The sequence below is a fragment of the Peromyscus eremicus genome, chromosome 9 (assembly GCF_949786415.1).
Source record: "Peromyscus eremicus chromosome 9, PerEre_H2_v1, whole genome shotgun sequence".
NCBI classification, from domain to species: domain Eukaryota; kingdom Metazoa; phylum Chordata; class Mammalia; order Rodentia; family Cricetidae; genus Peromyscus; species Peromyscus eremicus.
In genome coordinates this window covers 51,911,889-51,934,599 of record NC_081425.1, presented here as the reverse complement: position 1 = coordinate 51,934,599, position 22,711 = coordinate 51,911,889, and the positions used below count along the sequence as shown (strand labels likewise).

The window sequence follows — 22,711 nt, the reverse complement described above, 5'->3', positions numbered from 1 at the left end:
ACTGTCAGAGATACTCAGTGGTAAAGAGCACTTCCTGCTCTTATAGAGGACCCAGGTTCAGTTTGCAGTCCCCACAGGTAGCTCACAATTATCTGTAACTCCAGCTCCAGGGGATCCAATGCCTTCTTGTTTCCGCAGGCACCAGGCACACATGTGGTTCACACACACAGAGACACAGACACAGACACAGACACACGCACACACGCACACACGCACACACGCATACACACACACACACACACACACACACACACACACACACACAGAGGCAAAACACCCACATACATAAAAAGAAATAAAATCTTTAGGTAGTGTCTAGATATAATTAGGAACAAATAATAGATCATTTACAGATGATAACATCAAGACACTGGAAGGCAGCTGTGTTCACTATACTACACTAATGGACTAATGTCTAAGAAAACATTAAGTTTTCTGCTTTTAAGGAATTGAACAAGTGCTTGCCCAGCATGTGTGAGGTCCTGGGTTTGATCTCCAGCACCAAAAGGGAAGGAAAAAAGGAAAGAAGGGGGGGTATAGAAAAAAAGAGAGAGAGAGAAATAAGAGCAGAGTGATTGAGATTGAACAGAAATCTCTATACTTCATGTTTAAGATCTGAACCACTTAAGAATAATTTCATAAAACTGGGCGTGGTAGCACATGCCTTTAATCCCAGTACTCGAGAAGCAGAGGCAGGTGGATCTCTGAGTTCAAAGCCAGCCTGGTCTACAGAGCAAGTTCCAGGATAGCCAAGGCTATACAGAGAAACCCTGCCTCCAAAAAAAAAACAAACAAAAAAAAAAAAAAAAAACCAGGGCTGGAGAGATGATTCCGTGGTTGAGAACACTTGCTGCTCTTTCAGAGGACCTGGGTTCAGTTCTTAGTACCCACCTGGCTGGCAGCTCCACAACTCCAGTTCTAGGGATCTAATTCCCTCTTCTGACCTGGAGGGCACCAGGCACACAGGAAGTACACAGACAGACATGCAGGCTCAGCACTTATACACAAAAAATAATCATTTCCTAAGACAGATCACAGGGGGCTGGAAAAGGGCTCAGTGGTTAAGAGTGTATCCTCCTCTTGCAGAAGACCCAAGATTAGTTCCCAGCACCCACAATTGGTGGTTATGTCTCTAGCCTCCCTCCATAGGCATCTGCACTCATGTATACATACCCACAGACATACACATAATTAAAAATAGTAAAAATAGGGCTTAACCCTAACACCCCAGTTGGTTCCACGGCTTCTCCTCTGAGGACCAGCTTACCTGAAGAAGTAGGAGCAGCCTCGGACAGTGTTGTGGGTATAGTGCTCCAGGGTCTTCTCGCTGCCATACTCCTCTGAGGGATCAGACCAAAGCAGGTCACACACTGGCCCAAAAGCAGGAGGTTCAGTAAACCTATCTAACTAGAAGACACACAAGAGCCAAAAGGGGAAACAAATCAGGAAAGCAAAAGGGTTCTTGGAAGCAGGCACATCAAAGTCCCCTTCCACCTACAGAAATGTGTGAATGAGGCAGTGGGCCCCGAAGGACGGGCCTGTGAGACAATGGTGTTCTGTAACAGAGGTTTGTAAGTATCCTATTCTGTCACTGAGAACCCTGCAGAAAAGGGCCTTTCCTTCTGTGCTTCTCTAGTCAGCATCCTTTCAACTCAAATGTGAAATCAGCCACCACAGACTCTTAGAGACTAATCGGAAGTTAATCTCAGTTTTCTATGGGAAACAGCGTTACAGGAAAGCTTAGTCAGTCTTCCACTGCTTACTTTATTTCTTTTTTTTTTTTTTTTTTTTTTTTTTTTTTTTTTTTTTTTTTTTTTTTGGTTTTTCGAGACAGGGTTTCTCTTGTGTAGCTTTGCGCCTTTCCTGGAACTCGCTTTGGAGACCAGGCTGGCCTCGAACTCACAGAGATCCGCCTGGCTCTGCCTCCCGAGTGCTGGGATTAAAGGCGTGCGCCACCACCGCCCGGCTTGCTTACTTTATTTCAATGGAGATGTTTTCTTTACTAAAGGCTTTTCATTCTTTCAATTCGATGCAGTGGCAACACTTTAATATTTGTTATTAACTTACATTTTTAGTCACTGCACTGGAATATCTGAGAGTCAAGAAGAGGGCTTCTGCTGCATGAGAGGGGAGCTTTTTTTTTTTTATCATAATTGACTCATAAATGTTCAACACAAATCTACAAACGGAGAAAGGCTAGATGCTTAAAAGCCAGCAGAAAAGCCAGCACAGTGGACCTCTTCCTGGGGAGACTGCTGTGGGCTCCGGGCCATCTTGGTTTGTATCTCTCTGTGGGAACCGAGAGAATGCGAGAGTGGGGAGCGCCATGAGCAGCAGCGCAAGAGGACATGGCTGCTCCTCTTTCCTCAACCAGGAGACACAGAATCCTGGAAATAATCACGGTGTAAGGAAAATGGAGCAATCAACCCTACCATTTAGGATGTTCAAGTCAGTGCATTCAGAGCTGGCAGGGCTCAGAGGACTTCTTCACATTTCCTCGTTTTACAAAGACAATGTACTCAAAGGTTAAGGGACCTGGTGAAGGACGCTTTCACGTTTCTTGCACACTGGAACGTAATTTAAAGTTTTCAAGCTGGGCATGGTGGCGTATGTTGAATAATTCTGGCATTTTAGTGGATGAAGCAGGAGAATTGTTTGAGTTTAAGACTAGCCTGGGCTTTACAGAGAGACCCTGTTTAAAATACATAAATTTCATATGTATTTAAAATACATAAGTTTCAAAGTTATAGATCAAGAATAGTATATTTTAGTCATTAAGATTTAATTTCAAGGCCAGGTGGTGGTGGTGGCAGCGCATGCCCTTAATCTCAGCACAGAGACAGAGGCTGGTGGATTTCTGAGTTCAAGGCCAGCCTGGTCTACAAAGTGAGTTCCAGGACAGGCAGGGTTTTTGAGAAACCTTGTCTCAAAAAACAAGACAAAAGTTTTAATTTTAAAAAGAGAAAGAAGTGAGAAATATATGTATCTCAAGTGTTACTAACAGCTATCCAACAATGACAAGATGGTGAGTAAGTTCGGTTTTTCTACTTCTCATTGTCTTTTCTTTTAATTTTAGCTATTACTATATGTTCTATATAATATATAATTGGCTGGGAGAAAGAACAAAAACTTAACAGCAGACTCTGAAAACAACAAAAGGTTACTTACTTTCCTTATGTCATCTAAAGAAGTGATTTCAGGTGACATTCCTCCGTGTACACAGAGGAACTGCTGGTTTAAGAGAGCGGCGAGAGGAAGGCAGTCGAATGTGTTCATACACGCTTCGTACACCTGCTCCGAATACTTAATCCGACCTACCAAAAGAGGACAAGTCAGAGGACGTCGGACAGGGTCATGCCTACAAGACCTGTGTCGGAAGGTGAAGCCAGCTCAGAAGCCACTGGTTTCGGGCAAGTCTAAAGGTCCCATTCACGAGGAGATGTCTTTCAAGAGTTGCAGACAAGGCCTAACAGAACTTCCTTCCCTTTCTAAAGACAAGTATTTCCTTAGATTAACTTTCTAGCTCTGTTGCCCTGGAAACCTGAAAACACAGCTGGCAATGATTAGGCAGCATCATATTACCTGGAGGGAAGCTATGGCTTTGGGCTTCTCTGAGGGTCTTGCTAGGATCCTCAGATTCTGCCAGCAAAGCTTTTACAAAGGAAGCCTGGTATTTGTGATCCATGGGGCTTCTAAGATAGAGTGGGTCCCTGCCCCACCCCATGTGGAACTGTCCCCACAGTACTGAAAACTATTTCTGTATCAAAAACCTTTCTGTTCATTTTGTTCTATTCTTTTTAAAAGATTTATTACTTTCATGTGTATGAATGTTTTGCCCATGTGTATGCACACATATGTACACACAGGAGCATTGTGAGCTGCTATGTAGGTGCTGGGAACTGAACCTCGGCCCTCTGCAAGAACAGCTTTAGCCACTGAGCCATTTCTCAAGCTCCTTCTTTTTTGCTAATTACTTTAAAGACGTGTAAATAAATTATTATTATTATTATAGTTTATGTAAAAAAAATGTTTGGATTGCCGGGTGGTGGTGGCACACACCTTTAATTCCAGTGCTCAGGAGGCAGAGGCAGGCGGATCTCTGTGAGTTCGAGGCCAGCCTGGTCTACAGAGTGAGCTCCAGGACAGGCACCAAAGCTACACAGAGAAACCCTGTCTCAAAAAACAAAAATGTTTGGATTATTGAACTGTTTTGTATTTTTTACTTCATTATTTTGTTGTTGTTGTTTTGAGACAGGATTTCTCTATAGTCTTGGCTGTCCTGGAACTCTCTCTGTAAACCAGGCTGTCCTCTAACTCAAAGGTCCACCTGCCTCTGCCTGCTGAGTGCTGAGATTAAAGGTGAGTCTTAATCTGGGCCAGAGTGCAGTGACTAGAGAAGAGAAAGAGAGGAGATCCCAAAAGGAAAGTGTAAACCATGGACTACTTCAATTGAGAAGGCCTTCCATTCATGAAAATCCGGGTTTTCTCTTTGTGGCAAATACTGTGTGACTGGGGTTTGGCCTTAAGGGAATCTGTGGGTTCTTTTCACACTTTATCACAATGGTAGATAAACCTTTTATTTCATAGAATATGCTACTTTAATATGAGCTTGGAGTTTGTAAGAACCATGTTTTGTACCTTTTTTTTTCTTTTTTTCTTTTTTAAAGACAGGGTTTCTTTGTGTAGCCCTGGCTGTCCTGGAACTCATTCTGTAGACCAGGCTGGCCTCAAACTCAGAGAGATCCTCCTGCCTCTGCCTCCTAAGTGCTGAGATTAAAGGAGTGTGCCACCACAGCCCAGCACTAATTTTATACATTCTTATAGTTACATCCTTACTTGGCTATTTCAAAAGTAGATCCAGATGTAAGTATAACATCTGTTCAAAATAAAAGCAAACAAAAAAATCTTTAATATATGGTCAGTGTTGGACATTTTCTCCTGAAAATCCAAAGGCAGACTCCCTTTGTTACCAACATCAATAGAAATTCCTTTAAATAAAAGAGTCCTAACCCTGCCTATAGGTTAAGAGTTGAAGTGGAATAGTCCTCCTCGCTCCACACCACCATCCAGTACTGACACCTTGCTTTTCACCCTAACAATGACTTGGAAAAAACCCTTAGCTTACTTCCAAACAGATGCCAGATCTGGGGAGAGCCATTCTGTAAATTAAAACAGGAGGCCAAAAGCCAAATTAGGGGAAAAGAAATTCATGGTGCATTAGTATGTGAGTAAAATAGGTGGTCATATGTTACCTTTTTCTCCCCCTGAGGGATTAGACAGGAGATAGTATCTGTAATCCTATTTTGCCGTATTTTCCTAATTTTCTCTAATGAATACATATCTATAGATGTATAGTGAGTATACATATGTATAGTGACCACAGTACATATCAGTGAGCTAATCTCCTGACCCAGCACGGCGGTCAGATAAATGATCTGTAACCTAACTCTCTCAGTTTGGACCTCAGATCTGTTAGCTTTAAGCTTGGAACCTTGGGAGAATGTCTTTATTTCATGTGCTTTGGTTTTCCCAACTATATAATGGGAATGATAATCCCTACAAGTCATGATGCTGTGAGGATTAAAGTGCACTCAGATGTGTGTAAAGTGTAGTCACACCTGGCACACAGTGGTTGTAACTGAGTGTTAACCGATCATCTTCACAGAATCCCTAGGAAGGAGATAACCTTTCTATGTTCACTGAAAAGCTGATGAAGGCAGCTGGAGGTGGTTCAGCTGTTAAGAGCACTAGATGACTTGCCAATAAACCAGGGTTCAGTCCTCACCATCCACATGCTAGTTCACAACTGTCTGTAACTCCAGGTTGATGAAATAGCTCTGGGGTCAGATGCCATTTCAAACAGTACAATTAGCTCTAACGTCACACGGCACCCGACAAGTGACAAAGAACAGGTGATCTACGCACTGAAAAGAAGTCCTAGGATGAGGCGTGGCTCTGGGAAAGAAACTGAATGACGAGAACCACGGGCAAGAAGACACAAACATGTTTCACTGTGTGAAAAGGAAGGGACACTGGGGCTTGAGGACGGCTCAGCAGTAAAAGCACTCAGTGCTCTTCCAGAGGACCTGGGCTCAGTTCCCAGCACCCACATGCTGATTCACAACCATCTAGAACTCCAGTTCCAGGGTATCGGATGCCCTCTTCTGGCCTCTGAGAGCACCAGGCATGTATGTGGTGCACAGACATACATACAAATACATGTATAAATACAAACATAATTAAATAAAAGGGGAGGGAACTGGGCTCAGTGGCCAGAACTGCAAGCTTATCAGTGGCAGAACTCAAACATGTACATGTTCTTAAGAATCCTCACAAACTCTTCCTAATCAGAATATAGGGATTGGAACCCATTGCCTTAAAAATGCTAGGCAAGTTTCTACCAAATGGTTACCTCCCTATCCTGTGAATTTTCAACATGGGATCTTGCCATGAAGCTTAGGGTGGCCTAGAACCAGCAGCCTCCTGAGCTCTGGGATTACTGACTGTGCCACTGTGTACACCATTATTTTTAAGTTTAAATTAAACAGAATCTAAATACCCAAATTTATAATTCCTGAAGGTCAAATTAGCTGATTCAAGAATTTTATTTTCATGAAAAATTAATGTCTATATTGTACGATAAGACTTCTCTAAAATAAAGGAGAACTAATCACAACCACAGGGTCACATTTATACAAGTTTTAACTATTGCCAATAATACAACAGGATGGAACAAACTTTTATATGTAACTAAAAGAAAAGGTCTCATAGCCCAATCTGACCTTAATTCACCTCCTAAGTGCTGGGATTACAGGCATGCATCATCCATGGACAGCAATAAAACAAAATTTTAAAAGAATTCTAGGAAGAGTTTTGAGAGTCAGCATTATTTATAAGAAACTACAACCCGCCTATCCACAGAGCATATATTTTCTTAATTTTTCTTTGCACTCACTAAAAACTCCCCTCCGTCTGTGTCTTTTCTCTCTCTGTCCCTTCCATCCCCACAGAGATCCACTTGCCTCTGCCTCCTGTGGCAGGATTAAAGGTGTGTGCAGTGCCAAGCCAACTGAATTTTCTAGCCTAGCTGAAGAATCCTGAAGGTAAGGTAAAATTCTGTCATCCTTCTAAGAGCAGCTTGATAATTTAAAAAAAAAAAAACAAAAAAAACAAAAAAAACCAAAAAACCCTACACAGCCCTTGACTTTATGGATATGCCACAGTCTAACCAGGCCAATCTGCTACTCTAAATAATGCTGCAACCAACAGTGTTTGTTCTTTAAAAATCTGTTGTAACGATACTGTTCTCATTAAGAAATTACAGGAGTTTCGGGAACTTGTCAGTAAGCCATCAAAAAACAGTTCATGAAACAACAGACTACTCTGCCTGAGAAATCTGGATCCAGAACTATGAGATGGGATCAATCCATCCAGGTTTCTTGCTTTCTAAGTACATAACAATAAAAACATGGTATGTAAAAAATTATCTGTTAGCCAAGCATGGGAACACATGCCTAGAATCTCAGGAGGATGAGGCAGGAGGCTCACTGAGAGTTTGAAGCCAGCAGGGACTACGTAGCAAATTCAAGGCAAGCCTGGGCAGCCTAACAAGCCCTTGTCTTAAAAACACCTATCCCAGCCGAGCAGTGGTGGCGTATGCCTTTAATTTCATTACTCGGGAGGCAGAGGCAGGCAGATCTCTGAGTTCGAGGCCAGCCTGGTCTACATAGCGAGTTCCAGGACAGCCAGGGCTACACAGAGAAACCCTGTCTCAAAAACAAAACAAAACATACTTAAATCTCCCAGTATAAATAAGAATGAATGTGATGAAGGCCTGGTGACACAGGCCTGTAATCCCAGCTAGCTAGGAGACACAAGGCCAACCTGGGGAACTTAGACTCTATCTCAAAGTAAAAAGTAAAAATAGGACTGTTAAAACACACACACACACACACACACACACACACACACACACACACACACACACAAATATTGATATGAGACAAGAAAAGCTTCTGCCCACACTCCTTAAAAACATTAACAAGCCTGCAGCTGCACACTCTGCAACTGATGCCACTTAGCATTAATTATATGGTTCTGATTTTAAAAGCCACAGTGGCCCATAGGCGAAATCAGCTTATCAGTGAGCACCCATGTAACACACTATGCTTTTCCTTATACAGGAATAACATCATATTTGTACTTTAATGTGTATGCTTGCTCCAAGATTTATCTGCATCTTGCATGCAGCATTAGAAATGAAGTGGGAGCCGCTCTACAGGAGACGAAGTGACTGGGCTGAAGTATAGCGAGAAGCACACTGAAAGCAAACAGAGACAGGAGGTAAGCAGCTCTGGGCAAAATAAGACGCTCAAAGCATTTCCTGAACCTATTGTTCTATCTTCTAAAAATAGTGGAACCAATTATGGAACCAATTATGCTGATCACAAAAGAAATCTACTTCCCTCTCCAGCACCAAAACCCACAAAAGAACAAAGGAAAACTTTGCTTAAAGGGGGAGACCAGGTGGGAGAATTACAGTAAATGTTCCTTAAAAATCAAACCAAGCAAGAAGCCTGTGCCTAAGTCCAATAAACTGCTGTGCATAGACTGGCAATGCAGAGGACCCGTGTCAAAACCAAAACCACCACACCCACTTCACTCAGAACAGGACATCCACAGGCAATTTTCTTGCCACTCACTCAATTCTAAGTACAAGTAGCTGACTTCCATCAAGCATATTCCAGGGCCTTTATCGGCTGTTTTATACATACTATTTCATTTTCTAGGCAAAAACAGTAATGTTTTAGAGAAACTGAAAAGTACTTTCCAATCTTAAAAGTAGATGAAGGTGACAGAGAGTAGAAAGTTTTTTCAGACACTGGCACAGTCATTCTTTGATTTCTTTTACATCATGTGTGCACATGCACATACATACATAAAGTCACAAATGTGGAGGTCAGAGGACAACTTTCAAGGAATCGATTCTCTGCTTCCTGGGGATTGAACTCAGCCCATTAGGCTCAGGAACAAGTGCTCAGCCATCTCACTGGCCCTGCAGTCATTCTTAATCAATTGCATACATCTGAGCTACTAGGAGTGCTTCAAAAACCTATTTGTAGGGTTGGGGATTTAGCTCAGTGGTAGAGCGCTTGCCTAGCAAGCTCAAGACCCTGGGTTCGGTCCTCAGCTCCAGGGGGAAAAAAAATAAACCTATTTGTGAGCCAGTGAAATGGCTCAGTGGGACACAGCACTTGTTGCTGAGCCCAAACCAGAATTCAATCCTCAGAACTCACATGGTAGAAGGGAGAGTCGATTCAAGGGCCTCTACATAAGCCAGGGCATGCTCATTCCCATGCACATACACAAAATAAAAAAATAAACGTTAAAAAAATATTTATTTATAGTGCTGAGGGTTGAACTTGGGGCCTTTCACATGCACTGAACAAACAAACTTCAAACACAAAAACAAAAAACAACAACAAAAGTCTGTTAAGAGCCAGGAGTGGTAACATACATCTACTGAAGAGGCTAAAGGACCTAGGAAAGTTTGAGGACAGCCTATATATAGTGAGTTTGAGGTCAGCAAGGCCTACATAGCAAGATCACATCTTGAAGAAAACAAAACAAATAAAAAGCCCTTCCAATACTTGGTCCCCAACCGAGTAGTTTTTAAATTAGCAGCTTGAAAAAAATTACTAAGTAGTACATAATGATGGCAAAAAAAAAAATAATAATTCAAATAGTACTAGAGAGGATATTAAAGTAAGACCTTCTGACCTAGCACCCCAGAAGTAAACACTAACGCCAGTTTCCTCTGCACACAGTATGCATGGCCAGCAGACCGTTTCCCTCACCTAACAGCATATTTGAGCATCTCTCCAGACAGCACATACAGATCCCTTAATATTTAAATAGCGGCCAAGCATTGCTTTAAAAATATTTGGGGGCCAGAAAGATGACTCAGCAGGTAAAGTACTTGCTGTGTAAGCCTGGGAACCCACATAAAAGTAGAAGGAAAGACTGGATCCACAAAATAATCTTCTAACAGCCACACCGACACCCCGTCTCCAATACTAACATATTGTATTTAATTGGCCCTTTATTGTCAATTCTTTTCTGATTATAATTAACACTGACATGAACATCTTAAGAAGCAAATATCTTACTGGTTTTCATCCATCTATCTGTGTTGGGCAAACTGCAACATGACTCCCACTAGCTTCCACTTGGTATAATCATCCACTTTTTCTTAGTCCATGGAAACTCTGCCTATGATGAGCCTCTCACTGTTACACTTCCCTAGACAGCAAAGGGAAGATTCTCCCGGATGGACATGGCCCAAGCACATGAACGTTTAAAGAGCAGAGGCTTCCTCTAGCTAGCTGACTATAGAAGTCAGAGACTCATTCAAACTGGGCCAGAAGAAAACCAACGCCTACACTAGGAACTCCCTATGGGACCCATATGTCAAAAACTTGAAAGTAGTCTTTAAAAACCAAGAGTGACCCCCAAGTTAGGAGCTAGCTGGAAAAGAAAAACTTAAAGCCATAGTTTCAAGGACTCCAAACAACTAGTGACCTCAGAGGAAGACTCTCACAGTCCTCACAACACCGTGATCTCAGCTGAGCAAACCTTACCAGGATCCAGACTGGTGACCCTGCTAAATGTGACAGGATTCAAGTGTGAGCTCACTGAACTCCTGACAGTGCTTTAGCATCAGTATACCGTCTGCATGATAAATTCTGACAAGTCAAAATACTGAGCAAAGGGAATGCATACCTGCAATCTTCACAAATACTGCAAAATTGCTGTCTAAATACTTGACACCAATTCAAATACCTACCAAGAGAAAATCTAATTTGAAAACTTTCCTGGTCATTATCTGATGGTGTGTTTATTTCAGTAAGCTTCTGAGGCTGTTATGATCTGAAGATCCTTTATTTGCAACAGACTTTAGTGTCTAAGGAAATTTTTTTGTGTTCTTGTTTTTTGAGAGCGGGTCTCATGTAGCCCAAACTGACCTTGAATTCACCATGTAGCCAAGGCTGGCCTTGAATTCCTAATCCTGTTTCCACCTCTCAAGTGTTGGGATTACAGACATGACCACTAAACCTGGCTTACTATTTCTTTTCATAACTCTGACCTCTCCTTGCAGGCTCTACTGGGAAGAGGGTCACCATTAACCACCCCCATGTCCAACACAAGATGTTACTGGCAAGACGACCCAGTATGAACACATGGAGACCAATCTATCAATCAGTAAAGTGATGTGTGGGTGTTGAATAAACGAACTCATTCTCTGATAACAGTGTAGGGGTACCTAGTTTTTCTTCTCTGTTTCTTTTAAACAGGATCTCACTCTATAGTCCGAGCTGGCTTCAAGCCTGTAGTGGTCCTTCTGCTTCAGCCTCCTAAGTACTGAGTTACGGGCGAGAGCCACCAAGCCTGGCTTCATCTTTTTATTTTGAAAGTATGATCTTAACTGAGCATGGCAGCACATGAGATACCTAAACATTCTCCAGAGATATATACTTACATTCCTGTTTGAAGGTGAAGTACTCTGTAAGATGCCTGCATTCATGATTTCCTCGAAGCAGAAACAATGTTTTAGGATGGTTAATCTTTAAACTCCATAAATACAGCACACACTAGGAGACACAATTAAAGGATAAATGTTCTTCATGACCATGACAGTACATAAAGACAATTTGACTACATCAAAATGATGTGCTATATGGTCTATCTCACTGTAAGCCCCCAGCTGAAAATGTACTCTTCTAGCTTTCGAATGTTACCCTTAAATTTGGTAGAATAGCCTTCACGAAAATCTCTCCTAAGTATCTGAACACTGTGAACTCTGGGCAAAGCCACCGACATACATACTACAGTCCTAAAATGTGCATCACTGTTTTATGATGGAAAACACTAGGACCAAGAACAAGGCAAGATTCTTAACTATCTGTCACTGTTCAATGTTACAATAGAGGTGTTAGCCAATATAATCAGACAAATGAAATCAAGTAAAGGCTTCAGAATGGGTAAAGAGAAAATTTAAAGTATCATTATGTGCAGACGATATAATTGTATAACTGAAAAGAAAACAGAAAAATTAATACTAAAAGGAGCTTAAATAATAGAATAATTCAGCAAAATAGGATATAAAATTGAATACATAAATGAACAAGCTTTTATATAAAAATATGAAATTGGGTACCATAGTATAAAAATTTCATTTAAAGCCGGGCGGTGGTGGTGCATGCCTTGGCGCACACCTTTAATCCCAGCACTTGGGAGACAGAGGCAGGTGGATCTCTGTGAGTTCAAGGTCAGCCTGGTCTACAGAGCAAGTTCTAGAATGGCCAGGGATACACAGAGAAACCCTGTCTCGAAAAACTAAAAAAAAAATTACATATAGAACAGCAACAAAAAGCTAGGGATACAGCTCAGGTGGTAGAGTGTCTGCTTAGCATGCACAAGGTTCTGGGTTTGAATCCTAGCACCCATAAATAAAACATAATGTCCCAAACCCACAATACTAACACTTCAGAGGCTGAAGCAGAAAAATCTGTAAGGAACCAATAGTTCAAGGTCAACCTCAGCTACACAGTAAAAGGAAGCAGCTTAGGCTATGTGACACATTGTCTCAAAACGACAACAACAAAAACCCCACAATGTCCTTAGTAGACATGGTAGCATAGGCCTGTCATCCCTGTACTCAGGCAAAGGATCATGAATTCAAGGCTAGGTTAGACTACATAAGGAGTTCTAAACTAGTCTGGTTACATAATAAAACTTAAGCTCATTAAAAATAATATAAAAAACTTGTGTGCCACAATATACCAGTATTTTATCACAGTCCAGAAACAGATCCACGTTCACACGAATATCTGTATACAATAAAGGTGGCATTACAAATCACCAGGTGAAAGCTGTGCATGGCAGCTCATGCCTGGAGTCCCAGCACTGAGTGGGCTAAAGCAGGGGTACTGCCTTGAACTGGAGGCTAGCCTGTGCTACAGTATAAAATCTTGCCTCATAAAAACAAAAAATAAGACCACTGAGGTAATGATGAGCCTTTAAATAAACAGCTATGGGGTCAGATGCCATTTCAAACAGTACAATTAGCTCTAACGTCACATGGCACCCGACAAGTGACAAAGAACAGGTGATCTACGCACTGAAAAGAAGTCCTAGGATGAGGCGTGGCTCTGGGAAAGAAACTGAATGACGAGAACCACGGGCAAGAAGACACAAACATGTTTCACTGTGTGAAAAGGAAGGGACACTGGGGCTTGAGGACAGCTCAGCAGTAAAAGCACTCAGTGCTCTTCAGAGGACCTGGGCTCAGTTCCCAGCACCCACATGCTGATTCACAACCATCTAGAACTCCAGTTCCAGGGTATCTGGTGCCCTCTTCTGACTTCTAGGGTACCAGCCACATTCATGGTGCACATATATACATGCTGGTCAACACTAATGTATATAAAATAAATAGATATAAAAAAAAGAAAAGAAATTGCATGGTAAAGACAATGCAGCAAAACCTGACAAAACTACATTATTTATTTAACTCTTGACCCATTTTTAAGTCAAGCATTTCCACCAATATGAAAATACGTGAACATGCTACAATACTGTCACAGCAAAATATTGGCAATCACCTATATGAACATTTGTGTGCTCGCTCATGCTCGCTCGCGCTCTCTCTCTCTCTCTCCTCTCTCTCTCTCTCTCTCTCTCACACACACATACACACACACACACAGGCTAAGCAATACCATGACACTATAAAATAAGGAGAAAGACTGTTTGTCTGTTACTGGTATCTCTTATCCATGTTACAGACTGATTATAAATTTCAAAATCTGAAACTTTGTGTCAACATGATACTCCAAAAGATTTGACTTTGGAATATTTCAGATTTGACTTTTGGATGAGGGATGCTCCACTGGTGAAGTCTATGCAAATGCTTTAGTACCTGAAAACCTCTGCAAAAAGAAATAAGCATTTCAGACACAAGGATTCAAACTATACTATGATTCCTAACTGGGGTCTCTCTACCTGCCCTAGGCTCCAGCAGTCAGTTTACTATAAAACAGCCAGTGTAATTGTTCTAAGACACAAATATGGCTGTGCTACTCCTCTCAAAGTCCCCCAACCCATAAAAACGCAATAGCAACTAAAATAATAACCCAGTAGCTTCATAACACATTAAGAATGAACATTAACTCCCTGGCTAGGTTTGCAAGGTCTGCCGACACCTAACCTCTGTCTGTCCCTCTGCTACACCTCCTAATCCCCTTACTCATGGTTGTGCTCACTACCCTAGCCTTGTTACTATCTGGGCCGTTCCTGCCATTGGGCTTTCCTAGTGGCTATGCCCTCTGCGTAGACTGGACTCTCCACTTACCTGTGCTTGCTCTCGAAGGTCATTCCAGTTTCTAACCAAAGGTGCTGTCTCTGAAAGTCCTGCCCTGACTGATGCATCTACTAGTTCTTCCTATCTCCCTTTACCCTTTTACTCTGATTTCAGCTTCATGGATGGTAAACAAATAATATGCTCCTGCCCCTCAACAGAAAATCAAGAACTTTTAAGAATTTGATTTAAGGAAAAGTCAGACATGCTATTAGAGATATATCAAAGTGAGAGGACCGGTGGGTAAAAGAGCTTGCTGTGAAGTCTGGTGACCTGAGTTCAATCCTGAGAACTTGCATGAAGGTAAAGGGACATAACCTCCACAAGATGGTCCTCTGACCTCTACATGCACACTGTGGCATGCACACCCACCCACCTCACCCCCATACAGTAATAGTTTTTTTTTTAATTAAAGGTATATTCACTAAGACACTAAGTTCAGCAATGTACAGAACCAAGTAGAAAATAAGCCTGTACCACTTTGAGTACAGTGATACAAAATCCAATTAACTGGGCCTGAGAGAGAACTCAGTGGGTCAAGGAATCTGCTGCCTAACCCAACAACCTGAGCTCAATTCTTGGGACTCCCGGAGTGGAGAGAACCGACTCCTACAAGTTGTCCTTTGACCTCTATAGGCATGCATGTAAGCACACACACACACCAGGACATAGCTACAAAGCCATGTAGCATTCTCACAAAACGTGTAGGGGGGACAGATGTTTGGTGATGGTCTCAGCACTGTCACAGAGAAAGCAAGCCCCCTCCTGCTACTCATCATTCTGTGATTCACAAAGGATCTGCTTTTCACCCTTAGTCCCACCTCACAGTCCTCACAGTCATGAAATGGCTGCCTCAGGACACACGTCCGCATTTGAAATGACAGGGTGGAATAGATGTCCAAAAGCTTTACCCTGCACCCACAGCACAGAGAAGGCAGACAGAGGAAACAGGAGTTCACAAGTCACCTTGGCTTCACAGTGAATTCAAGGCCAGTCTGGGCTTTCAGAGATTCTGCATCAAACAAAGTTAAAGAAACCTCCAAGTTTTAACTTTTCTAGAGCCTTTTCATATAGAAAGGTGTCCAGAAGACAGACACGCAAACAGAAGCGAGAACGGTGCCAGAGCTGTCGACAGGAGAGTGGGCAGAAGGGGCCTATACTTGTCCTTAGGCTGACCAAAGGGTCAGGAACTAGATCTGCCTTAACAATTCAGACCAATCAGAGTCGTCCCTGGCTTGGGATAAAAGCCTTCCTTCCTGAGTCTGAAATTCCCCTTGCAATCCCAGTCCTACTTTAGGGAACAAAACAGAGCTTTTGTTACTAAGGAAAGAAGAGGAAAAGGTGCTAAGCAACCGTCTATAAGCCTATTTACCCAACACTAAAGGAATGGTAAAAATAAATTATGGCATTTATGCCACTAATTATACGCCTTTGTAGAAAAATTAGTGACAAAAATGCTTTTAATATGATGTTGAGTGGAAAAGATTACAAAAGGAATACCCGTGGTAGTCCTAATTTTCTTTTTAAAAATGCATACAAGGGGCTGGAAAGACGGCTCAGCAGTTAAGAGCACCTGCTTATCTGGCAGAGGACCCAGATTCAGTTCCAGCCTCCCCACAGTGGCTTACAGCCACCTGTAACTCCAGTCCCTGGGGTCTGACTTCCTCTTCTGACTTCTGTGGGCATTTGCACACACATAATATACAGACATACATGCAGGTAAAACACTCATACTCATAAAATAAATAAATTAAATAAAAAAGGACTTAGAATATTAAAAAAATACATATAAAAGATTGTAACAACCAACAAAAAGTTGAGGGCAAGGGAACAGCTCAGTAGTGCAGTAGCTAACTGTGGTGTGTGAGGGACTGGATTTCCTCTCCAGCTCCCGAAGAAAAATGAAAAATAAAAAGACAACGGCTGGAGAGATGCTCAGCAGGTCAGAGTGTGAGCTGCTCTTCAGAAGACCTGAGTTCACTATCCAACTCCCTCATCTTGCAGCTCCAAAGTGCCTGTAACTCTAGCTCCAAGGGAATCTGAAACCCTCTTCTGCCCCACAGGCACTTGTACACAAGCGGCATATCTCCCCACCCCCACCCCTCTCTCTCACACAAATTAAAAATGTTTAAATAAAATTAAAAAATTAAAACATTTTAATTATGAGTACGTGCATCAGGGTATGGTATGTGCACGTAAGGTGTTAAAATTCTTGGAGTTGGAGTTACAGGCAGTTGTGAACCATCTGATATGGGTGCTCGGAACAGAACTCTGGTCCTCTGCAAGAACAGTACAAGCTCTTAAGCACTAAGCCATTTTTCCAGCCCCCAAAATAAAAAATTTAAAGATAATGTCCAAAAACTAAAAACCACATAGTGGTTTATGCTTATACTCCCTCCTAGCACTTGGGAGGTGGAGACAGGAACATCAGGAGTTCAAGGTTAGCCTTAGCTACATAATAAGTTTGGGGCTTTGACTATATGAGATGCTATCTCAAAAAACTGGGAGCGGATGGTGGCTGGAGAGATGACTCAGCAGTTAAGAGCATTTATTGCTCTTGTAGAGGACCCAAGTGCAGTTTCCAGGACCCACATATGGAGGTTCACATTCTCCTACAACTCCACCTCCAGGCATCTCATGATGTCTTCTGACCTCCTTGGGCACCAGGCATGTACTTAAATACATTCAGGGAACATTTATACACATAAAGTAAAAGTAAATAAAATCTTAAAAAGAAAAAGAATTAAATCACCACTGTACCTAAAACTTTCAATTCATTTATGTTTTAAGTTATTAAAAAAAAGTTAAGTTAAAAAAATCATTAAATATCAAAGTCAAATACAAACTACAATTTATTAATATTCATTCACTTAACAAACTGGGTGCCTATTATATATCAAGAGACTAGGCTAGCTCTTTAAGATTTATTTTTATTATTTTTAATTACATGTGTATGTGCATGCCTTTGTGTAAGAATATGCACATAAGGGCAGGTGCCCAAAGAAGAGTTACTTGGATCCCTTGGAGCTGGAGTTACAGGCAGTTGTGAACTGCCTGATATGTGTGTTGAGAACCAAACTTGGGTCCTCTGCAAGAACAGTACATATGGGACTGGAGAGATGGCTCAGCGGTTAAGAGCACTGGCTGCTCTTCCAGAGGACCCAGGTTCAATTCCCAGCACCCACATGGCAGCTCACAAGTGTCTGTAACATCAGTTCTGGGGATCTGACACCTTCACACCAATGCACATAAAATAAGTCAAATAAATATTAAAAAAAATAACAGTACATGCTTTAACCCACTAAACCATCTTACTAGCTTCCCAGGTAAGGTTTAAATATGAAAATTATTACTGCTAATTACAGGAACACTTCTCCTATTATACAGAAAGATTTATTCAACAAAGAAACCTTTGGCAAACTCCTGCAGAGAATATGAATCTTATTCTTTCTGTGTGAAGATGGGGCTGTAACTCAGAAACTCATGTATGCTAGGAAAGTGTTCTACTGCTGAGTGACATCCTCCACCTGAAATTTAGTCTTATTTTATCTTTACAGCCTGTTAGAAAATTGATACTCAGGAAATTATTGATAAAGGAGGGGAAAAACATGTAACACAATTTCCTGAAAATGGTATATAGGTACAAAGCTCACTGTGGATTTTAAAATGTAATTTAGTAATTGTATCAATGAATTGAAACTATTTAAAAACCAGGAACTAGAGCCAGAGGAGAGCAATGTTCTAGCTATGGCGAGGCTGAGGCATAAATTCAAGACCAACCGAGCCTACACAGCAAGTTCCAGGACAGCCAAGGCTACAAAGAGAAACCATGTCTCAAAAGAAAGGAAGAAAAGACCAGCTTAGGGAACATAAAGACACCTGCCTCCAAGACGAAACTAAGCCCAAGTGCTGAGCGGGAGAATTAAGGCTGAGTTTAATCCCCAGGACCAAAATATAAATAAAATTATAACTTTAAAAGTCTATTTTTAAATTATATAAGTGATAGTAATAAATAATTAAGATATTTTGTCACACTTAAGTTTTTTTTTTAATTATGCATCTATCTGTGTCTGTGTGCACATGAGATCAGGCGCCCATGGAGGCCAGGAATGTCTCATCTTTTCCGGAGCAAGAGTTAAAGATGGTTGTGAGCCACAAGAAGATGTGGATACTGGGAACTGAACCCGGGTCCTTTGCAAAAGCAGTCTGTGTTCTTAACAGCTGAGCTATTTCTCCAGCCCCAATATTTATGTTTAATAAGCTGCTCCAGCGGATAGGGATGTAGCGCAGTTGGTGGAGCATTTCCCCAGCATGCACAAAGTCCAGGGTTCCATCTTCAGCACTACATAAATATCAAGGAAGCATGACAAGGAGGATCAGAAGTTCAAAGTCATCCTCAGCTATATAGCAAGTTTGAGGCCAATCTAAGTCACATGCAACACTGCTTACATAAAAACAAAAACAGCAACAATACATTTCATTAAGTAAAACAATGATAAATTATTGAAAACATTCTGTATTCTTCCCTTCTGCCTCTTAAATCATCTCGTGCTAACAAACCCATAAAGAAATAAATCCAGTGTGCCTTTTAAACACCCACCTTTTTGGCCACTCCCTACTGAGATGATGTGCTGACCATGGGGAAAGCTTTCAATGACAAAGTCTAGAAGCATGACCTCCACTCACCCAGTACCTAGAGGACATCCATGAGTGCCACTGAGCAGCAGGACAAGGCACAGCAGTAAGGTGAACTTAGTGTCTAAATCTACAGCGTCAACCCTTGTCCTTCTCAATCTGACACTAAAGGAATTAGAGGCAGCAGCAGATAAAACTGAACTTTTCAGACTTAGAATGTCTACTCCCACCCTCTTTTGCAGACCTGAGAACTAAACTCAGGGCCTTGTGCATGCTAGGCAAGCACCATGTCACTAAATTGCATCCCTAGCTCCCTACACTGCCATTTAACTGAAGAGTAAAATAAAAATATTTTATTGTTCATTCTTCCTGGGACTTCAGAGCTGACTCTTCTTTGAACACTGGGTAAGACAGATGACTCACATTTAAGAAAAACCTTTCTCTACCAGAAGCAAACTAGTACAGTGAAACTCTCGTGCTGTGAAGAGCACACAGCCTAAAGTCACTAAAACACTATAGAATTTGCCATCTCGTGGTTTTTCTGGGGCATATTACAAAATTGATGATGATGACTTCTTCAAAAAGGATCCCTTCCTTGTGGATGTAAACCCACGATACAAATAAAACATGAATGTGCTGTAACTGCATGGCACTCAAGCATGAATTAGGTCCCAAAGTAAGTGTATGTTTACACACAAAAGCATATATTTGTTTTTAATTCTACTTATGTTTCCATCATCTATTTCCTAAAATATATAAAGGAACTGTCAGTTTTTATTAGCTCCGCTTCATGTTTTGCCTTCTGGTGAATGTTATTGTCTGCCACGTGCAACAGGACCAGAATTCCCTCGTGTAAGGAGCTCCCCGATGCCGAGTTCTCACAGGAAGTTCACCTAAGAATCGGCTGCAGTCTTCTAGTTAAGATTAGCTAACCAGACACTGTTTAGAGTGAAAAGCTATGTCTGTCCCTTCTATATCGCCCAGACAGCATCTTCAACAAGGAAAACTTAGCAAATACTTATTTTCAAAACTAGCTTAATACAGCCTTCCTTATGACAGATTTTCTATGGGTTAAAAAAAAAGATTGTTTTTAAAATAAAATAAGACATTTCTCTATTAGTAAAAGTCAAACGTAACAAGTGGACAAATTCTACCAGTGTTCAGATCTTAATCTCATCTGTGAAGGAACGGAGAGCAGATCTTAGTAGAAGGTGACACGATAGGGCAGCAGAGCCAGGTTAATTTTACCTCTATACTGAAATAGCCTCTGTCCACATAGTCACCCAGAAAGAGGTAGCGAGTATTACTAGGTGATCCCCCAACTTCAAACAACTTCATCAGGTCAAAGAATTGTCCATGAATATCACCACACACTAGGGAAAAAAGACATGAGGTGAAAATTATGAATTAGAAGGAAAAGGACATTAGAGCAACAGGGACCAAGTTTAACTTTTAATTCAATCACTTTGGCTTTTGACTGGACTTCTGTATAATTAGTCACTCAATCAGTACTAAATACCCAACCTAGAGATATTACAGTTAATAGTGTACTTAATTTTTAAGTGTGTGTGTGTGTGTGTGTGTGTGTGTGTGTATCTGTCTGTCTGTGCATGGGTATGTATATGCGTGCAGGTGTCCACAGAAGCCAAAGGTGTGGGATTCTCCCTATAGCTGGAGTTACAATGGTTGTGAACCACACGCCAGACACTCAGAAGGAAAATCTGGTCCTCTGCAAGAGTAGTATGTGATCTTAACCATCAAGCTTGAGCCCCTTATGTTGTTTTTTAAGGAACAAAAGTCATTCTAACCAACCTTGAGATTGCTTCAAAATTCCTAGAAACATTTATCACACTCATTTTTGTGGTCATTTCTCAAAATTAGTGCAAATCTAAGGGCCACCATGCAAATGCATTTCATACCTGTGATTGGAGCATCCACTTCTATCATAGTCTTCTCTTGCCTCAGGATGGCAGCCCCATCATTGATTATCTTTAAGGCTACTTCCTCTTCCACCCGGCCTTCTTTTATCAAATGGTTTTTCAAAACATCTGATTTAGGTTTCCCATTCTCAAATACTTCCTTCAAAGTCAGCCGTTGGGTTGGAGGAAAGGGGACAGCTAAAAAGACAAAAATAATTTAAAAATTTTAAAGGCACAGATAACAATCACAAACATACTTTTAAAAATAAACTAGGCCAGGTGGCAGTGGTGCACGCCTTTAATCCCAGCACTCGGGAGGCAGAGCCAGGTGGGTCTCTGTGAGTTCAAGGCCAGCCTGGTCTATAGAGCGAGATTCAGGACAGGCACCAAAACTACACAGAAAAACCCTGTCTTGAAAAACCAAAATAAATAGATAGATAGATAGATAGATAGATAGATAGATAGATAGATGAACCAAATAACTTCATAGTATTAAAATAATGTGAAAAACATTCTAAGACACTGTGTATCAGAATTGGTAATTCTAATTTTAAAACAGTCACAGTTCAAGTCATATCCCAAGTCTATAAATTTATGTCATACATGCATGCACACACGCAGGCATGCACGCACAGAGAGAGAGAGAGAGAGAGAGAGAGAGAGAGAGAGAGAGAATATAAATGAATGGCTGCAACAAATATATATATTTTAATAAAGTAGATGACTGAAGATGCAACAAATATATATATTTTAATAAAGTAGATGACTGAAGATGTAGCTGAGTTGGTGGAGTACTTCCCTTGAATGGACAAAGCCCTGGGTTCAATCCCCAGTATCACATAAAACAGGCCTGGTGGCTCCCATTTGTAATTCCATTGCCTGGAATGTAGAGGCAATTGGAACAGAAGTTCAAGGGCATCCTCAGATATAAAGAGAGTTCAAAGCAAAACTAGGCAATATAGGACCTTATAACCATTTAGTGCCCACTTTCAATGTTTGACCTAACATAACTTTGAACTATCAGGTAAAACCTTTGGGCTGCATTAATTTAGCAGGCTGCTAGCTTCCACCAACCCCAAAGCTAAGACTTTCATTCAGATAACATCTAAGACCTATAACTTTGTTGTAACCTGCTACCTTGATGCCTTGATTTTTGACTGTTTTCTTTTGCAACTATAAAAATCCACATAACCTCTTCCACGTGAAGACATTATTCACAGTGTAAAAGTTAATCTTGTCAATTTGATAAGACTTAAAATCACATAGAAGACAGACCTCGCAGTGTATCTGTGAAGGTACTTGCAGAGAAGGCTGAAGGGTACAACCCATCCTCAAAGTCAGTGGCACTCTCCAACAGGAAACCCAGGATAAAGTGGCCCAAGGAAAAGGTAGTCTGCACCTGCCTTGCCCACTGTCATGTCTTCCCGAGCGGAGCATCTATTGCTACTGTGGCCACCAGAGTCTAGTGTCCTCAGCTTCCCAGCACTGTCTCTTCCATGGGTACTGCTAAGGCATCTAGCTTCATGGACTGAGCAGCTACTGAGTTCCCAGATGACCACCACTGGCCCCTATTACATAAGTTAACCTAACAGATCTCCTTTTATAATATATATACCTATTTTATTGGCTTTGTTCTTCTATAAAATTCTGACTATATGGAAATTGGTACTAAGAAGTGGGGTTATTACTATGACTACTTGGCCATGGGGTTCTTAGACCTCAGAAGTGGTTTACAAGA

General features: G+C 41.3%; 1 protein-coding gene across 4 annotated transcripts in view; it reads right to left on the bottom strand.

Moving 5' to 3' along the window:
* Ppp3cc (protein phosphatase 3 catalytic subunit gamma) overlaps nt 1-22,711 on the bottom strand; it is a 70,877-nt gene that overhangs the window by 26,610 nt on the left and 21,556 nt on the right. For all 4 annotated transcript variants that reach the window (XM_059273371.1, XM_059273370.1, XM_059273369.1 and 1 more), the window contains exons 2-6: nt 20,974-21,171; nt 20,303-20,427; nt 11,540-11,651; nt 3,169-3,314; nt 1,268-1,407 (exon numbers count right to left, since the gene is read on the bottom strand). In XM_059273371.1, the coding sequence (XP_059129354.1) occupies nt 1,268-1,407; nt 3,169-3,314; nt 11,540-11,651; nt 20,303-20,427; nt 20,974-21,171 (721 nt within the window). The remainder of the gene's footprint in view (nt 1-1,267; nt 1,408-3,168; nt 3,315-11,539; nt 11,652-20,302; nt 20,428-20,973; nt 21,172-22,711) is intronic.